Source organism: Aquarana catesbeiana, linkage group LG06 (genome assembly GCF_042186555.1).
Source record: "Aquarana catesbeiana isolate 2022-GZ linkage group LG06, ASM4218655v1, whole genome shotgun sequence".
In the NCBI taxonomy this organism is placed as follows: domain Eukaryota; kingdom Metazoa; phylum Chordata; class Amphibia; order Anura; family Ranidae; genus Aquarana; species Aquarana catesbeiana.
In genome coordinates this window covers 211591910-211613180 of record NC_133329.1, presented here as the reverse complement: position 1 = coordinate 211613180, position 21271 = coordinate 211591910, and the positions used below count along the sequence as shown (strand labels likewise).

General features: G+C 41.7%; 1 protein-coding gene across 3 annotated transcripts in view; it reads right to left on the bottom strand.

The window, feature by feature from the left end:
* The window catches only part of USP7 (ubiquitin specific peptidase 7), a 636127-nt gene that overhangs the window by 110243 nt on the left and 504613 nt on the right, over positions 1–21271 (bottom strand). For all 3 annotated transcript variants that reach the window (XM_073632969.1, XM_073632970.1, XM_073632971.1), the window contains one exon: positions 14337–14437. In XM_073632969.1, coding sequence (XP_073489070.1) covers positions 14337–14437 — 101 coding nt within the window. The remainder of the gene's footprint in view (positions 1–14336; positions 14438–21271) is intronic.

Here is a 21271-nt window from a genome sequence, read left to right as displayed (position 1 = left end):
CTGTTACATACATAGGTCGGTGAGGTTGAAAAAAAAAAAAAAAAAAAAAAGACACCAGTCCATCCAGTTCAACCGGTGTGTGTGTATCAATAATAAATCGTATAGCTCTGTATGTTGTGATCGTTAAGAAGCCCATCTAATAGTTTTTTTTAACCACTTCCCACTCTGCCTATAGCAGAATGACGGCTGGGTGGTGGTTCAGTTAACCTGACTGGGCGTCATATGACAACCCTGCAGGATAACAGCCACCGTGCGCCTGTGGGGGCACGCATCGTGGCGATCGGTGGTGCAGTTGTCAGTCTGACATACCGTTACACCGATCTCGGTAAAGAGCCTCCGGCGGAGGCTCTTTACCACGTGATCAGCCGTGACCAATCACGGCTGATCATGATGTAAACAGGAAAAGCCAGTGATCAGCTTTTCCTCACTCGCTTCTGACAGACGCGAGTAGAGGAGAGCCAATCAGCGGCTCTCCTGACAGGGGGGGGGGGGGGGGTGTCTGTGCTTTATCAGCGCAGCCCACTCGGATACCCACACTAGACCACCAGGGAAGCTCCTAACATGTGGTTGGCCAGGTACATCCCCCATGGCCATCCACATGTGAAAATGAATTATCCACATGTGCCAATCAGTGCCCACAAATGGGCACTGACTGGCACATCTATGGCACAATAAAAATTAGTAATGCCACCCAGTGTCATCAGCGCCACCCATCAGTGCCACCTCATCGGTGTCCACCAGTGCCCATCAGTGTAGCCATATCAGTGCCAGTGAAGAAGAAAACATACTTATTTACAAAAAAAAATTAACAGAACCAAAGAAAACTTTTTTTTTCAAAATTTTCAGTCTTTTTTTATTTGTTGCGTAAAAAATAAAAATAGCAGAGGTGATCAAATACCACCAAAAGAAAGCTCTATTTGTGGGAATAAAATGATAAAAAAAAAAAATTTGTTTGGGTACAGTGTAACATGACAGTGCAATTGTCATTCAATTTGTGACAGCGCTGAAAGTTGAAAAATGGCTTGGGCAGGAAGATGTACAAGTGCCTGGTATTGAAGTGGTTAAACTTTTGACACTCCCTGCTGATATCATTGCTTGTGGAAGAGAATTTCACATCCTTACCACTCTGACAGTAAAGAACCCTCTACGCAGATTAAGGTTAAACAGCTTCTCTTCCAATTTTACTGAATGGCCGGGTGTCTCTTTAAACTCCCTTTCTCTGAAAAGTTTTTTCCCTATGCTAAGGTCACCAGTAAGGTATTTGTATATCACTATCATATCCTCTCTCAAGCGTCTGTTCTTCAGAGAGAATAAATTAAATGACTGTAGTCTTTCCACATAGCGGAGATCCTCTAGTCCCTTTATTAGCTTCGTTTCCCTTCTCTGAACTTTTTCCAGTTCCAGCACATCCTTTTTGAGGACTGGTGCCTGCAACTGGACATCATGGTCAACGATCAGATTTTTTTTCTTTTAAAAAAGGGACAATGCGCATTACTTCTATTTTAGCAAAGGTCCTGACCTAGGAGCCCCCCTCAGAGTGAACGGTTAAAAAAGTGGTTTTAAGACTACTCTGGTTTTGCGCGCTTTTACCGGTGCAGTTGCGCCCCAGGAAGATTTTTGTGCTGTACCGTCCAGTCTTTTTTGCTCCGGTAGGGGCAGTGTTTACAGGACTAAGCTGTGCACAAGGCTTTTTTAAATTTTTTTTTAGTTAGTTCGAACTACAGCAGGGAGTTTAATATGGCGTTTGTGTTGTGGGTTTTTTGTTTTGCATCTCTGTGCGGTTTGTGGGCATCACTGGTCTCTGAACGATGTGTACCCAGCATTATGTTTAGCCCCTCTTTGATCCTCGGCCTCACCTGTGCCTCCAGCACCGTACATCCTTGTTGCTTTATGGCCGCACTTGACAGCTATGAATATCAGGTTGAGATTTGCATCTTAGGAAGGAAGAGGCCTCAATTATAGCTTTAAGAGGTCTCTGGTATGTAATCTCTGAATCCGGTGGCGAATAATTAGCAGTAGTATTGGATATATCGCGGGTAAAAAAAGTATTGAACATGTCACCATTTTTCTAGGTAAATATATTTCTAAAGGTACCTTAAACATGAAATTTTCACCATATGTCAACAACCATCTATGCAATCCACACATACAAAAATACCAAACAATTAAGGTCCAAAATTAAGTATTGTACACATGAAGAAAGGGATGTGAAAAAAGGCATGGAAAGCCAAGACACCAGCTGAAATCTATCAGTATTAGAAATCAATTTTGTCCCTTGTCAGTGCAAATTAATATCAGCTGGTTCAGTCTCAACTAATGGCCTATAAAAAAGGTGTCATTACCATCTCATGATGGGTAAAAGCAAAGAGCTCTCTCAAGACCTTTGCAACCTTATTGTTGCAAAACATAATGATGGAATTGGTTACAGAAGGATTTCCAAACGTCTGAATGTTCCAGTGAGCACTGTTGGCGCCATAATCCAAAAGTGGAAACAATATAATTTCATCATAAACTGGCAACCACCAGGTGCTTCTCGCAAGATTTATGACAGAGGAGTAAAAAGAATTAGAAGAGTTGCCCAAGTGCCAAGGACCACTTGTGGAGAAAGACTTGGAATTAGCAGGTACAATTGTTTCAAAGTAAATAAGTAATGCTCTCACCCGCCATGCCCTGTATGCACGCTCAACACACAAGACTCCATTGCTGAAGAAAAAGCATGTTGAAGCTCGTTTAAAAGAGAAGTACGGGTTTGCAATTTTTTGGATAATCATACTTACCTAGGTGAATGCAGCATTGGTCCGATGCTGCATCTGTCCCCCGCCGCCTCTGCACTGAGAACCGAGCCACCGAACATCGCTGATGGCTCGGTTCTCACAGCTCCCCGTGCGGAGAGCTGCTGACTGTAAATTTGTCCCCAGAAAATGCTAGTAGGGATTCATCATTTTCATCTCTATGGATGAACCCGTTAGCCTCATCTAATGACTATACCTAATCCAGCTTTGTGGGTAGGCAAAGGAATTGAGACCGTGGGTGGCTGTTTCATGAAATAAATTGCTGACCTTTGACCAGGTTAAAGATAAATTCACTCTTCCCAGTTTTTTACTTTTTCATTCTCTTCAACTGTGGCATGTCTATGTCTCCCAGTTTGGTACGAGGATGCACTGTGCAAACCACTATCTGAAGCATATCAAGAGCTGTTCCCAATCAGACCCCTCAAAATTGTGAGATGCAGAGCAAAACGGGAAGGAGATGTTCCTGATTTACAGGGGGACAATTAGGACATGTGGTATTACCTGTTCCAACCTTTGGTTTCAGCGAGACACCGTTTAATATAAATTCCTCCATCTTATCTACTATACACCATCCAAACTGGCAAATATTTATGGGTCCCCCATGGCAAAGTGCTAGAGATGCACCTATTCTCCAGACATCTCTGGTGTTTTTTGGGCTTGCCCCACAGTCCAACAATATTGGAAAGACGTTACAAATTTAATAACCAGGATTACAATCCCGACGGTCCTGTTGGCTATGTTTATTGTGCCTTATAGAGGTACTTGCAAACACGGTAGCACACAGAATGCTGTTAAGTATATTACTTTAAGCTCGAAATGTGATAATTTTACACTAGAAAAACCATTAGCCCACACGGTAAAAACCTGGAAAGAACTGGTAAACACAGCTCTCCCATTCTATAAGGCCACTTCTCTACAACAGCACTGCCCTTAGAAATTTGAGAAAGTATGGGGTGGCTGGCTCTTGGTAACAAACGGGTAGTCCAGCATGGCTTTCTCTCACTTTTGGTAGAAACTGGATGGCAAACTGTTTATGTGAGAATTGACCTGTCTTTTGTTCCACGTTCCTAGTTTGATATAAATAAAAAAGAAAAATAATTGCGCTAGGTGCGCAAGTACGTGGAAAAATGATTAATTTAAGTAAAAAACTTTGAAGAATATCCTGCAGCTGAACACTACAACCCCGATACGAGGGCACATAGATAGCAGTATAAAAATATGAGTGCAGTGCTAGATAAGTACCACAAATAATAAAATTGTGTATAACAATTATAAAATTATGAAACTGTACAATTATATATAATATACAAGTGTGACATGGACATTCATTGTACTGTTCATTTAAGCACAAGAGACTCCATTTTGTTCTCACTGTTGAAATGTGTTCTGTAACCTTCACCTAACACACAGACACTTCTACTAAACGCTCTCTACTCCCCCCCCTCCCTTTTCAAGGTTTTACTTTTGCAATTGTTCTATTCGCTAGTTTTTAATAATATATTTCTATTTGTTAGCTTTTAATAACATATTTCTATTTGTTTTTAATAACATCTCACACCACCCCTTTCTTATCTATGTATAAAATAACATGTAATAAATTTTTCACTGAACGGACATTTTAAACACAGTGATTGAGTCCTGTGATACTGTTCCTGCAGCTGCAGTATTAACTTTGTTTTAGAGTCCCAATCAGAAATCAGTAATATCAGTCTTGGCGAGTCATAACAGGAGTTTGGCAGAGTCTCCAGAAGGAACCGTGCTTCAATCGGGATCATCGGGAAACGCAGACCTCAAATGCCGGCTAGGTAAGCAGCCCTTAAGCTGGCTATATTACTGCCTTTTCCTATGTATCCTATCTGTCGGTTCTCAAGGAAACCAGACCACTCTCGGACCTTTCTGGTTGGGTAACGTGTGTGTGTGAATGTGTTTGTGTCCCCCTTCACGGGTTGGACTGTGTGTGGATAGGGAAAATCCTCTGCAGTTCCCTGCGTTGACTCCTTGTGGGCGACCTGGGTCAGAGGCGCATGGTAGGGTCAGATAAAACTCACAGAGAAGAGAAGAGACAAGGAGGGTCTCTTAATGAGTGTTTTGTCTATTGTCATAAACCCCTTCTATCCACGTAGATAAGTGGAGACTATTCTTGTAAATCTGCAGATTTGCTGTACTATTTGTTTTAGAGGCAAGAGGGTATAGGCACAAGTAGAGAAGAGAGAAGACTGGCCAGTCATTATGGGCATTAAATTAATTAAGGGAATGAAGGGAGAGAGGCCTTCAGAAAATGCCCAGCGCAAGATGAGCGCTAGAGAATATATGAACCGAAGGTACGGTTCTGCCTATACTGAGCCCCTAGATAAATGGGTAGAATGGACAAAGGGAACAGCTAAACCTTTAAAATCTGAAGGAACTGTTGATTTAAAAGTATGGCAAACTTTTCTGCACGGTTATGGCCCACTACTGTGCAGTGAAGGAACGTGGAGAATAGCTTGCACATGGGAGACAGAAGCTAAAGTAGCAAATCAAACTGGCTTGACGGAGATATTTAATAAAAGTACTGCCCAAATTTACTACGTTTGGCCAGAAGACTCTGTAGAGGAGGACCCCCCCACCTTATGTGGCTGCCAGTTTGGCTTTAAGGGGTCCACGCACAAAAGCAAAAGAATTAGATTACATGGAACACACAAAAGATGAGCTATGCAATATAGTGGAGAGCAGGGGTTTAACAGCCCCATATCAACCTACAAAGAGGGATTTGGCTCGTATCCTACAAACAGATGATTGGCATAAATCAAAAGGCACATATGCAAACCTAGATCTCTCTGAACTTAAGGCTTTGGCCAGAGAAAGAGAGATAGAGTCTGAACTTCCAGAGCAAACCATAATTTCCAAATTGTGGCAGCAAGATGAAGAGAGAAGGAAGGGAGATGCCAGCCCTTCTGCCCCTGGCATAGAGAAATCTGTTGCAGTTTATCCTGTCAGAACCCAATTAGTTTTTGAAGGTGATGCTGTTGACAGTAAGTCTCAAATTAAATGGCATGTACCTTTTAGTCCCCAAGATATGAGAGCCATATTAGAGGGATTGGGAGATCCTAGAAAGAATCCAATTGGGTTTGCAAACAAACTTAGCGCTGCACAGGAAGCATATGAGGCTTCTGCTACTGACATTCATCAGCTTCTTATTAAAGCAGTGGGAAGCAACATGTCTGGCTATATACTTAAAGAATGTGGTGTAGACTTCAAAAATCTAGGTAAGATGGTTAGTGGACGGGAGGTTTGTGAGAAATTGAAGGAAAAATTGCCCCAAATATATGGACAAACCAGACATGCTGAATTTATGAATGCTAAGCAAGGGAAAGAGGAAGCAGCAGGGGCTTATTGGAGGCGGTTAAGTGATATGGCTGAGGAAGCAGGCATTAAAATAGAGGAAGTGAAGGCGGGAGAAACTGCAAGTCCATCTACACAACTGGTGAAACAAAGGTTTCTTGATGGTTTAATACCCCAGTTGAAAGAAAAGTTGTTCACAGCAAGGCCTGAGGCAGGCAATATGTCTATTCGAGACGTCCTGCCTATCCTGTTATCCATAGAAAACAGGATTAACCAAAAAGACAGCAAACCCAAGGTAATGTACATGGGGAAGCAGAGAGGAAAAGGAAGAGGAAGAGGCAAAGGCAATTTCAGAAATCATGGCAATCGGGGACCAATTATATGCTACGATTGTGATGGGGAAGGACACATAGCCAAATTCTGCCATCTTCCTGACCGTAGACTAGGAAAGAGCTTAGAGGCCCCTCATGCTGATCCCAGTTCTCTGCCAAAAGCAGTGGATCAGGCATAGAAAAATGGCATGCCAATATCAATCATGTTAAATAGGGGAGATAATGGTCCCGAGGCCAGAATAAAAGTATTTTTACAAGAACTCCCCTATCCTGGAGGAGAAACAGAATTAACCTGTTTAATTGATACTGGTGCAAGCCGAAGTGTTTTTAATATAGAGGACTTACCTCCAGGATTATTATCTACAAATGTTATCTCTGGTTGGCCTAACCGGGACCTCTACTGATTTGGTTGAGTCCAAGCCACTTAAACTCAGGCTAGGACAGCAAACAGAAATTGTCACTAAAGTGTTAGTTTCAGACACAGTTCCTACCAATCTTTTGGGAGCTGACATTTTGAACCAAATTTTAGCAAACATAGACTACACTCCTACAGGAGTCCAAGTGGTCAGTAGTCTGTCAGGAGAAGTTTTAAATTCTGCCTGTGGAGTATTTTTAATCCAGGACTCCACTCCGCCATTTCCACCAGAATTGAAAGCGATTCCCGCTGAATTATGGGCCACCAGCAAATATGATGTAGGTCTGCTGGATTGCACCCCAGTCATGATAAAAATTAAACCAGGAGCCCATCTCCCACAGGTTAAACAGTACCCACTGAGTATTGCTCAGACTGAGGGGATAAAGGATCAAATCACTCAACTGAAAGCAGCAGGGGTTGTTGTACCAATTAAGTCCCAGGTCAATACACCCCTGTTCCCAATTGCAAAGAAGCCAGACAAGAAGGGTGGGCAGGTGACATATCGCATGGTGCATGATTTGAGAGCCATTAAGAATATAATAGAGGCAGATACCCCAATCGTGCCCAACCCCCGCACTTTACTAAGTGGAATACCTGCCTCCAGCACCTGCTTTACAGTGATTGATCTTGCAAATGCTTTCTTTTCGGTGCCCCTGCACCCAGATTGCTGGCACCTTTTTTCATTTACCCATGATGCCCAAAAGTTAGCATGGACAAGATTGCCCCAAGGCTGTGTGAGTAGCCCCTCTGAATATAATACTGCGTTAAAAAGTATTGGACCAATGGTCCCCCTTACACCCAAACACAGTTTTGCTTCAGTACATAGACGATTTGCTTATTTGTTCTGATACAAAGGACATTTGTAGCAGAGAAACAGTAAGCCTTCTCATGTTTCTCTATAACAGTAACAACAAAGTTAGCAAAAATAAGCTACAATACTGCCAAGAGAAAGTGATCTTCCTGGGTCACTGCATTTCACATGGAATCCGTCACCTAACCCCAGATCGAGTTAAAACTCTACAAAACTTTGAAAAGCCAAGAAATGTCCGGCAACTACGTGCCTTCCTGGGGTTAGTGGGATATTGTAGGGACTGGATTCCAAATGCATCAGAACTTATGGCTCCTCTATATGAGGCTACCACTAGAAACCCTTTCAAACTCACATGGGACAATGAATTGCAGATGAAGGAGCTTATTAAAATTTTGTCTGAAGCTCCCGCCATTGGACTTCCTGACTATACTAAGACTTTCTCGTTGTTCTGTCATGAAGTCAATGGATTTGCTGCAGGTGTACTCACCCAGCTACATGGAGACAAACAGAGGCCTGTGATGTATGTATCAGCCTCATTAGACCCTGTCATCAAAGGCTTCCCCAGTTGTATGCAAGCCATAGCAGCCTGCATTTTGCTGCTAGACAAAGTAACGGAGCTTGTACTAGATTCTGCTCTGATCCTGTATGTGCCACATGCAGTACAGGAAATCATGAATCAAGTAAATACTAGACATGTGTCTGCCAGTAGATTTGACAAGTACCAGTCTGCTCTTTTTGCTCCATCGAATTTAACAATCAAACGATGTGTTACTTTAAATCCGGCTACTCTTCTTCCTATAATTGATGAGGAAGATGCAACAAATGGTACTGATGTAGAACCTGAGAGTTTTTCTCATGATTGTATGGCTCTTATGGAGGTAGAAAGGGCCTCTGTCACACCAGCAAAAGATGAGCCTTTATCAGATTGTGACACACACTTATTCGTAGATGGTTCCAGATTTTACACTGATGATGGTCAGCCACACACAGGGTTTGCTGTAACCACTACAGACACCATTTTACATCAGGAAGCATTGAAACCCCAGATGTCAGCACAGGAAGCGGAGTTGTATGCTGTAGTCAAAGCATGTCATCTCCTAGAGAATCAAAGGGGAAACATCTACACTGACAGCAGATATGCATTTGGAATAGCCCACGATTTTGGGCCTATCTGGAAAGCACGGAACTTTCTGACTAGTGCAGGGAAGCCAGTGAGACATGCAAAACTCATAGAGCGGCTATTTGAGGCCTTTCAGAAACCAGCAGAAGTTGCCATCTTGAAGGTAAAAGGGCATGCAAGGGGAAATGACATGACAGCCAGAGGAAATGCTTTAGCGGACCAAGCGACAAAGGATGCTGCCCTTATGGCATTTGGAGTCACATCCACTGTAGGGGTCGCCCAGGTAGCGGGGACAGATTCCCCTCATCAAGAGCAGTGGGATGTAGAAACTCTAATTCAGTTGCAGAACCAGGCCCCTGATGAAGAGAAGGATAAGTGGATCAAATGTAATGCTACCCAAAATCAACAGGGCCTGTGGAGCGCTGACAACAGGTGGTGTCTACCCAGGAGTTTGTACCCAGTTTTAGCACAACTGGCACATGGCGTCAGTCATCTTGCTAAGGGCGCGATGGTGGCACTTACTGACTGCTATTGGATAGCACCTGGATTTAGTGCATTTGCAGCCAGGTTTTGTGCTTCATGTCTCACTTGTGCTCTGTACAATGCAGGGAGGCCTGTTCATGTTCCCCAAAGGCATTCTCCAAAGCCAGATTTCCCTTTCCAAAGAATTCAAATAGACTACATTCAGATGCCCAGAATAGGCACCTATGAGTTTGCTTTAGTGTGTGTTGACATGTTTTCAGGTTGGCCCGAGAGCTGGCCAGTAGCCAAAGCAAATGCAAAAACAACAGCAAAGAAAATTTTGAATGAAATAGTTTGTAGATATGGAGTTCCTGAAACTATTGAGAGTGACAGAGGAACCCATTTTACTGGTGAAGTAATGAAAGAGGTAATGGAAGCACTTCACATACAGCAAGCTTTCCATACACCTTATCATCCACAAAGTAGTGGTAAAGTTGAGAGACTTAATGGAATTTTGAAAAACAGATGTGCAAAAATTAAGCAGATACAGGAAAAGGATGGGTGGAAGCTTTGCCATTAGCCCTATATTCTGTACGAACTACCCCTAAACAACCACATGGGCTGTCCCCCTATGAGATTTTATTTGGAGGGCCACCCAAAACAGGGCTATATTTTCCCCAACAGTTGCAGGCTTCTCACTCGAGTCTGTTAGAATATGTTCAGATTTTGCAAAGAACATTGAATAAAATACATGAAGGTGTTTATAAATCTATCCCCGACCCAGATTCTGTTTCAGGTATTCACAGAATCCAACCAGGTGACTGGGTGGTGGTCAAGTGACACGTCAGAAAGCCACTAGAAACAAAATTTGACGGACCACATTTGGTGCTTTTGACAACCGGTTCTGCTGTCAAGTTGGAAGGAAAGCCCACCTGGATTCACGCCAGTCACTGCAAGAAAATCCTGAAGTGATGATATCCTTTGAAAAAATGATGATAATGTTTCTTTTCTTTTTGTTGTTTGTGAGAACTGAAACATGGAAAAATAACCCTTTCATCCAAATGTTAAAATTGTATGCAACCCATAGCAACGCTAGTAACTGCTGGGTGTGTTCTCACTTACATCCCCAAACAGGAACAATACCCATGATAGCAATGCCTCTCAATTTCACTGATCTAAACAGGACCAGAATAAATGACTCATACATAGTCTCCACAGCTAATGAGCACAGATCAGTAACTTTGATGGTTTCGAAACAGATAAACGCTCCACAGATTTGTTTAAACATTACATGCCCGTTTAACACTAAATGTAGACGGCTGGGCAATTCAGATTGCACCCGAGCAAAAATTACAGTTTATGGAGGAAACTATGGTCAATATTATTATATCCCAGATCCAGAACTAAATAGAACCCTTTATAGTACAAATTGATCACAGTTTCCAATATGTGAAAATATCGGTTTCCTGAGATTCCATGTTATTGCTTCCAGTTTTTTAGGAGCAGGCATACCGTCCATACGTAGAGGGTTATATTATATATATATATGGAAATAAAGCTTACGCCTGGCTTCCTACTAATGTTACAGGTACATGTTATATTGGGAAGTTAGTACCTGCTTTGGCTGTTCGCAAAGATACAGTGCGACCAGATCAAAGTCTAGAATACCCTTTAGTGTTCAAAAGAGAGCTGTTCACTGAAGGTGACATGGCATGGTCATGGTTCCCTTCCTGGACAGGATGGGGAATTGAAGCAATGAAAAGACTAAATAATTACACTAGAATTGTAGATGAGATTATTAACCTTACTACCACTGATATAGGTTTATTAAATGAAGAAATGGCTCAGCTTAAAAAAGTAGTATTACAGCACAGATTAACGCTAAATTATCTCACTGCAGCTCAAGGTGGGATGTGTAAGGTATTTCGCACTGGCTGTTGTATATACATTTCTGATAATGAGGACATTATTAAAGGGCATCTTGCTAAGATAAGAGAACTACAGAATAAGGCCAGAGATATTGCTAAAGATGGATGGAACCCCTTTCAGGGTTTAGGTGGTTTTGGTGATTTTTTTATATGGCATAGCAACATGGTTACAGAAACTAGGCGCTTACATTGTGATGTTCCTATTTCTCATGTTTGTTATTTACTTCCTCATCAGGCTATGCCTCTGTGTGACTACCCGCTGTACCAACAAATGTACCACCAGCCCTGATGAACCCATTATTGTGAGAAAGCTAGGAGAGAGCTGAACAGGACACCGTCTCTCTGCGCCAATGTAACAGGAGTTACCAGCAATCGGCTGAATGTAACGCAGAGAAGAATGGTGTCAAATAAACAAAAGGGGGGAAATGACATGGACATTCATTGTACTGTTCATTTAAGCACAAGAGACTCCATTTTGTTCTCACTGTTGAAATGTGTTCTGTAACCTTCACCTAACACACAGACACTTCTCCTACTAAACGCTCTCTACTCCCCCCTCCCTTTTCAAGGTTTTACTTTTGCAATTGTTCTATTCGCTAGTTTTTAATAATATATTTCTATTTGTTAGCTTTTAATAACATATTTCTATTTGTTAGTTTTTAATAACATCTCACACCACCCCTTTCTTATCTATGTATAAAATAACATGTAATAATAAATTTTTCACTGAACGGACATTTTAAACACAGTGATTGAGTCCTGTGATACTGTTCCTGCAGCTGCAGTATTAACTTTGTTTTAGAGTCCCAATCAGAAATCAGTCATATCAAGTGCAAGTTGTGCCATTTGAAAGTCAATAGAAATGAGAATCAAGTGCATTGAAAACTGATAATCTAAAAGTCCATGAAAAATGAATCAAATAAACAGTGCATAGCTGAAACACAAAACCACCTAAGAGTAAACAGTGGAGGCTTACCAGAAAGCCTGCGACTGCCCTTATTCAGGGGGTCAGTATAGGCTTAGATGATCAATCAGGAGACACAGGAACACTATTGGGATCTCTTTAACTTCCTTCCAAGATAGCTGGTCAGCAATAGTGAAGAGCACCTAAACGACGCATTCCCAGGAGACCGTTCCGCCAGCCGCCGCTGCGATCCTGTCAGCCCCAAATCCGGGTCACCAGGGCCCATCCGACACAGGAAGTGTAGCGTCACACGCAGCACGACCCAGAGATCCCAACAGTGTTCCTGTGTCTCCTGATTGATCTACTAAGCCTGTACAGACCCCCCTGAATAAGGGCGGTCGCAGGCTTTCTGGTAAGCCTCCACTGTTTACTCTCAGGTGACGGGTAGCACTGATGGTGAAAGTTCAGACCAAGGGTCTCGCATTGAATATTTCCTATCTGGATATCACCATTCACAAACTTTTTTTCATATTTTTTCACAATTTTTTTGTGGTTGTGTTTCAGCTATGGACTGTTTGATTCATTTTTCATGGACTTTTAGATTATCAGTTTTCAATGCACTTGATTCTCATTTCTATTGACTTTCAATTGGCACAACTTGCACTTGTTGTATATTATATATAATTGTACAGTTTTATAATTTTATAATTATTATACACAATTTTATTATTTGTAGTACTTATCTAGCTCTGCACTCATATTTTTATACTGTTCCTAGTTTGATATTCTCCTCCAAGGCTAGGATTTCTCCACCTGAGTAACTAATGTTGGGGTAAGGAAGCTTTGCAAAATTTTGGGCTCAAGTGTTTACTCCAGCTTAGGCATTTTAACTATGTATGCTCTACTGTTCTCCTGCTTATTGTATTTTTTGTATGATTGGGGGTCTGCACATTCACAGACAGAAGAGGGGGGTGGGGCACATCAGATTCAGCGGAACCTCTATCACTGTTTGTTTTTTTTTGTAACTCTAATGGTGTTACTTCTAAAAATCAAACGATTACCCCCCCCCCCCAAAAAAAAGCTGAAAATGTACACCGAGCTGTGCATGCAAAATGGAGCATATTCACGCTAGCAACGGTTTAAGAAAACTGTGTTGTGAAATAGAGACCTAATCATTTCCAACTGATTGTCTCCAATAACCTTGTGCCTGGAAGTTCTGAGGGAAAATAAATACATAATAATCAACTCTTGCAGTCTCTTCTGCAAAAAGTACAAAATACCTCCAGGAAATATTCCCAGAACATATTCCCTGTTTATTTTGTCATATTGAAAACCATCCAGTTTAAAACTACTGATTGTGAAAAGCTCCCTGAACAACTAGAACCAAATTAAACATCTCTATGCTTGCAGAAAAGATGCAACACTTCTACACATCTACAACACCAACAGAATACCAGGAATCACAGCAGAAGTACAGAACACAGGGTAGATTCTCATTTCAGATGATTGCTAAATGGTCTACAGGACTCAAATGTTGATGAGACAAGTCCAGAGAGATCACAAAAACATAATTTAAAAGTTGAAATGGAAATGTAAACTTGCACTCTAAACTCTAGACCAGTGAACTGCGAACTATAGCGCGTGGGTAAAAGTGGCCCTTGGGGCACTATTCCATCAACTGACACCAATCATGGGGCACCATTCCCCCACTGACACCATCAAAATACGCTATTCTTCCCACTGATACCAACGATAGGGCCTTATTCCTCCCATTAAAACCATGATGGGGCAATCTTTACTCTCACTGGTCACAGTCCGACCCTCCCCTAAAGCCTGAAGAACAGTACACTTGCCCTTTGTTTAGAAAGTTTGGAGATCCCTGCTCTAGATTGTGACAATAGCAGACATATAATTTGTGTGCCACTACAATTTTAATATAGGTTATAACATCTAACAAGACCGCCCATTTTGCTTCACATCTCTGATCTAAGGTATAAAGACATTCCAAAAATACTTTTATTATAAGAGAAAAACTGTTTCCAATTCATTAGCCATTGCTACTCATGGGAAATTGATTATATTCTATTTGTTGCTTATTTATGTGTTTTCAGAACCTTTTCTTTTTACATCTGTACAATGCCTGAAAAAAACAAAACAAAAAAACAAAAAACAGCTGCCTGCATTAGATGCTAGTGCTCAGTTGAAAATTAGCATAGTGCGGCCTTTGCATACCAAAGTTATAGAAACTTACCTAAGTTTACCTGATCCTTTCTCAGAGAGTTCAACAGCTCTTTTACATTCTTCTAGAAGATCTCTTACACAGCCGTGCTTGTCTGGATATAGTGTAATTTCCTGTTAAAACAGAAAAAAAAAAATTCTAAGCATAACTGAAAAAAAGAAACTCTCCCATTCTATAAAAGGTGTTAGGAATTCCGTAAAACTGAACCCTTAACAGTTTTTAGAGATTCTTAAATCTTCATTTCAAAAGACTGTACACAATGGATTTAAACTCTCTACTCATACATCTTGCAATTTTTTACTATTTCCAATAAAATCTTTTTACTGAAACAGCCCAAAGCTTTTTATATCAACAGTCTACTCATTTCTCTACAGAGAGGCCCTTTTATAGTGTTCACAAATCCAAGTATTCAGCTTCTCCATAAGCGAAATTGCCTGCTTCAAATCATAGCATGTGGTAACTATCAGGTCATCCACAACCACCCGATGCCATTTTAGTATGGTGTGGAATGCATGAGGGCTGCCTGCATTGCAGGGAAAGATTCACTACACTTAAGGTGTTTAAAGGAAAGACAAAGCATCTAAATTCACTGTAACCTGCATCATGAACTATTTGCTGACACTAAATATATTTTCCACATATGGCTAAGGCAGTCCATACATTGATCAGTTTTTTGATTTAACCAATCGGTTCAACGAAAAACAAATGGTCCGATTTCCCCAACCACACATTCAATGTCAAGGGGAAGCTCTTTCGGCTGTGATGACATAAATAATAAATGGTGCTGCGCTGCTCAATGTAACTAACAGTTATCACCTGGGAACAAGTGCACGAGACCTATATTTTTTATGGGTCCTATCGGAAGGTTAGCGTGTAATCTGTCTGGCGATGGAGCTCTGTTTATGGAAGCTTATAGGATCACAGGCAAGACGTTAAGCATGATTCACTAAATACATTTTGGAGCGTGTTTTTGAGGTGGCATAATTGAGTGTCTTTCCAGCACTGGAACACTTGACCTGAGGTTCTGAGGCACACCCAAACCATACTTTTTTTTGTTCTTTAGGTCCCAACTTGCTAATTTTTTTTAACTAGTTCCTCACACCCTTTAACAGCTTGTTATTAAACCCAAACTTCTTTTCCCACTTAGTACAGTATTTAACAGTTGCTGGGTCCTTTTTATGCATAAACTTTTCGTCTCCCTCTAAGGAAGTTGCGGGGACGCAGCAGCAGCAGAGACGGGCACATCCCCCTTTACAGATGTTGTTCCACATGTCTGTTCCTTTTGCTTCAGTTTTGAGTTTAGAATACAAGACCGGTAATTCTACTCTCGAACCCTGCCAAAATCTATACAACAAAGTCTAAACTCCCCAAACAGGAAATATAAAAAAAAAAAAAAAAATTATACCTTCACCTTTTATATATTAATTTTATTTTATTAAGCACATTTTTTGTTTACAATTATTTGTAATTACTGAATACAGCAATACATATAAATGTCATTCATTACATAGTTAGTAAGGTTGAATAAAGACACCAGTCCATCCGGTTCAACCTGAGTGAGTGTGGGAGTGTTTATACAGTTCTAGATTAAGCACATCTATTATTGGCACTGGATTATAATGTGGATTAATAATTCTTACTAAAAGAGTAAAACAAATTTTATTTTAGATAACACTGTATAATATTTTTACTTTATATTGGATTATATATTTAATATACTTCAGAGATTGAGATGAATAGTGGTGATCATTTCATTTTTGTAAATGCGGGAACACATTTTGGTGTTTGCAGAAACCTTTGATTAAGACAGGTAGGTGGCAGTGAAAGTTATTCCGTTCTAATTCTTCCCACTGTGGCATTGTATTCCAACAGCAGGGAGCCTTCCCACCATCAGAATACAATAATCAGTGGCTATTGCTGGTGGCACTAATCGTTTGAGAGAAACCGAACAGGCTGATTGTACACAAGTCAATCAACAAATCGACTTGTGTACAAGCCTGCTTATACATGGACAGAAAATTCGGTCCACGGATGGCTGGCTTAAGAACGTCCCAACTAAATGACAGCTTATACACCAAGCAGAATGTCTTTAAGGGGCAATTTCCACATTATGGTTTTAAATAGACTGTTTCCAGATAAAAAGCCAAGCCTGTGAAGAAACAGGTCAATACCAAAATGAATTTTACCACCTGCACTGCTGATCTTTCCTCTATTGCAGCGCTACAGATGCTGTAAACGGTTCTGCATCTGTCAATTCGGAGCAGGCATGTGACTGGGGGTGGCGTCTGACCTGGGCGCAATGCGTATGACTCTGTATTAGATATCAGACAAAAGCCACAGAGTAAGGGGCTCATTTACACTTGCTTCAGCTTCAACACACATTAACGGCTAGTTTACACTTGCTTCAAAACAAGGCTTCAGGCAGGCTTTGTTAATATCTCTGAATGCTAGTCAAAGCCCCTGTCACTAAATAAAATGGTTAGTTTACAGTCCTTTTTAGACCTGCTTTGGCTTTGCTTCATAAATTATACCCCATGCAGCTTCAGTGGTGCTTTAAAGCATCTTCAAAGCCTCCATAGAAGTCTATGGCAAAGCTCGCTTGAAGCCCCACCAAAGCCCCACCGAAGCCCCACCAAAGCCCCACCGAAGCCCCACCAAAGCCTCATCGAAGCCCCACCAAAGCCTCATCGAAGCCCCACCAAAGCCTCATCGAAGCCCCACCAAAGCCTCATCGAAGCCCCACCAAAGCCTCATCGAAGCCCCACCAAAGCCTCATCGAAGCCCCACCAAAGCCTCATCGAAGCCCCACCAAAGCCTCATCGAAGCCCCACCAAAGCCTCATCGAAGCCCCACCAAAGCCTCATCGAAGCCCCACCAAAGCCTCATCGAAGCCCCACCAAAGCCCCACCAAAGCCTCATCGAAGCCCCACCAAAGCCTCATCGAAGCCCCACCAAAGCCTCATCGTAGCCCCACCAAAGCCTCATCGTAGCCCCACCAAAGCCTCATCGTAGCCCCACCAAAGCCTCATCGTAGCCCCACCAAAGCCTCATCGTAGCCCCACCAAAGCCTCATCGAAGCCCCACCAAAGCCTCATCGAAGCCCCACCAAAGCCTCATCGAAGCCCCACCAAAGCCCCACCAAAGCCTCATCGAAGCCCCACCAAAGCCTCATCGAAGCCCCACCAAAGCCTCATCGAAGCCCCACCAAAGCCTCATCGTAGCCCCACCAAAGCCTCATCGTAGCCCCACCAAAGCCTCATCGTAGCCCCACCAAAGCCTCATCGTAGCCCCACCAAAGCCTCATCGAAGCCCCACCAAAGCCTCATCGAAGCCCCACCAAAGCCTCATCGAAGCCCCACCAAAGCCTCATCGAAGCCCCACCAAAGCCTCATCGAAGCCCCACCAAAGCCTCATCGAAGCCCCACCAAAGCCTCATCGAAGCCCCACCAAAGCCTCATCGAAGCCCCACCAAAGCCTCATCGAAGCCCCACCAAAGCCTCATCGAAGCCCCACCAAAGCCTCATTGAAGCCCCACCAAAGCATCATCGTAGCCCCACCAAAGCCTCATCGTAGCCCCACCAAAGCCTCATCGTAGCCCCACCAAAGCCTCATCGTAGCCCCACCAAAGCCTCATCGTAGCCCCACCAAAGCCTCAATGAAAAACCAAGCAAAAGCAAAGTGTAAACAGGAGTGTAAGCTAACCATTTTATTTAGTGACAGGGGCTTTGACTTGCGTTCAGAGAGCTTTAACAAAGCGTGTCTAAAGCCATGAAGCATCTGTAACCTAGCCCTTAGAGTAGTAAAATACCATTCTCTACCAGCTTGTGTTTACAAGTGACAGTGGCAACTACCTGGTGCACAGCATTTTTTGGGGGTCAGAGTAGAACCATTCAGAAGTCAGGACAGGTAAAGGCTGCCACTAAGTGCACCAGGGTTAGTCCCTCTCCAGTGCACCTCTGTACTATGTCATGAAAGAGGGTAACACTGGATTAGGATGGATAATGCAGCACAAGAAAAGTTAAAGGGACACTCTGTCTCTCCCTCCCAGGCCCAGCTATTTTCTAGTGCCTTGTACTGTACACGCTTAAAATATTACCTACAATTTTTAATGAAAATATGGTTTCACATACGTGCACCAATATCAAGCAACATAAAAAATTGGAACTACCACCATTTGCATTCTCCATGCTCTCTGGTTTCAGAAAATATATGTATGGGTGTTTCAACTAATTTTCAGGCATAAAAACGTTCATTATAATGAAGTGCAAACAATGTAAAAAAGGCTCTAGTATAAAAGTGGTTTAAAAATAGACCAGATTGAGTTTAACAGAAGAAAACTATTTGCTTGACTCGGACCTAGAGGAAAGAAAATCCCTTAGAGTCAGGGGCAACATGAAAAGTACAAGAAAGAATAGCAGATCAAAATGAAAGTGAAGAGCACAGTGGTACCAATGTGCTTTAAAGCCAACCTACACATCAAAATGGTGAATAGACACCAACAAAGCTCATAAGTAAAGTATATGTAAAAAGGTTTACTGTTGAAGACAATGGTTACAGCATTATTTATTGCTGAAGAGAAAACATAGTACATTAACCTAAATGTTCTAAACCTCTGCAACAAATAGACTGTCTATAAAGGAAGTCATGTAGAGGTCCAAAACAATTGTCTAGGATGGTTAAGATCAAAAGGGCACAAGAACCACACGTGTCCCAATGACATCATGTGATGTTCCTATGACATAATGTGCTGGCCTTCTGAGACCCTGCCCTATGACATCATGGGGCAGGTTCTCCGAGAGACATCACATGGGTGGGATTCACCAGGTGACCCCACTCCTTTATTTAGCGGAGTGAGATTGAGGGATGCAGTGCCCTGTCATTCAGCGAGTGTCACACGACAGGTGCGGTTATGTTCGGTGGGCTTTTATTTGCAGGCCAGCAGCCAGCGTCTATCATTACTATGGATTTACATCAGGAGACACTTTTTAACCACTTCAGCCCCGGAAGGATTTACCCACCAGGCCATTTTTTACGATATGGCACTGCATGGCTTTAACTGACAATTGCGCGGTCATGCGACACTGTACCCAAACAAAATTTGTTTTTTTTTTTTCCTCCACAAATAGAACTTTCTTTTGGTGGTATTTGATCGCCTCGGCGGTTTTTATTTTTTGAGCTAAACAAAAAAGGAGCGACAATTTTGAAAAAAACAAATGTTTTACTTTCTGCTATAAAACATTAAAAAAAATATATATAAAAAAAATGTTTATTCATCAATTTAGGCTATGTATTTTGCTACATATGTTTGGTGTATATATATATATATATATAGATATAGATATATATCTATATAGATATATATCTATATAGATATATATATCTATATCTATATATATAAAAAAAAAAAAAAAACGCAATAAGCGTATATTGATTGGTTTGCACAAAAGTTATCGCATCTACAAAATAGGGGATAAATTTATGGCATTTTTATTATTTTTTTTTTTACTAGTAATGGCGGTGATCTGTGATTTTTAGCGGGACTGCGACAGATCAGACACCTGACTTTTTTTGGAACCAGTAATACAGTAATCAGTGCTAAAAATATGCATTGCTATTGTACTGACACTGGCAGGAAAGGGGTTAACATTAGGGTCGATCAAGGGGTTAAATGTGTTCACTGCAGGGGTTTTCTAACTATAAAGGGGACTGTGTGACTGGGGAAACGCAGATCCATCTTCCTGCTTAGCAGAAAGACAGGATCTGTGCGATCTCTCGTCAGCACAGAAATTAGCCTTGTTTACACAGGCAGATCCCCTTTCTGTCACTACGTCAAACGATTGTGGGTGTCCAGCAGACAGAGTCCGACGGATCCGCTGATTGGCTCCCCCGCTGGCCAATTTTAATATTTTCATTTATTTATTTATTTTTTTAACACTGGCTCTTGTTTACATTGCGTCAGCGAGGAATCCCCTGCTGACAGCAAGGATGACTCATCGTTGTTAGGACCCCAGCGGGTGCCGGCTGGTAAAACCTCTGCAAAAACAAGACTATCTCAATATATAGGCAGGAAGTAATGAAAGAGGGTAACACTGGATTAGGATGGATACTGCAAGAGGTAGATCAGTACCACACGTGTCCTGAAAAGGGCTCATAATGTAACTGCCAAACTAGACCAATACGAGTGCTGTCACGCAGAACAAAACATTACATAAAGGTCTTAAATTTCCAATATCAGAACGCATACAAAAGTCATGTTAGAGGTTAATATTGTGGTTTAGGATAACACACCAGTACAATATGCAAAAAGGCACAACCCATGACAAGTACAGTGCTTTGAAAAAGTATTCATATCCCTTGAAATTTTCCACATTTTGTCATGTTACAACCAAAAACGTAAATTTATTTTATTGGGATTTTAGGTGAAAGACCAACCCAAAGTGGAACATAACTGAAGTGGAAGGAAAATAAATGGTTTTCAACATTTTATACAAATAAATATCTGAAAAGTGTGGCGTGCATTTGTATTCAGCCCCCTTTACTCTAATACCCCTAACTAAAATCTAGTGGAACCAATTACTCTTAGAAGTCACCTAATTAGTAAATAGAGTCAACCTGTGTGTAATTTAATCTCAGTATAAATATAGCTGTTCTGTGAAGCCCTCAGGTTTGTTAGAGAACCTTAGTGAACAAACAGCATCATGAAGGAACACACCAGGTCAGCGATAAAGTTGTGGAGAAGTTTAAAGCAGGGTTAGGTTATAAGAAAATAACCCAAGCTTTGAACATCTCACGGAGCACTGTTCAATCCATCATCCAAAAATCAAACTGCAACTGCAAACCTACCAAGACATGGCCGTCCACCTAAACTGACAGGCCAGGCAAGGAGAGCAATAATCAGAGAAGTAGCCAAAAGGCCCATTGTAACTCTGGAGGAGCTGCAGAGATCC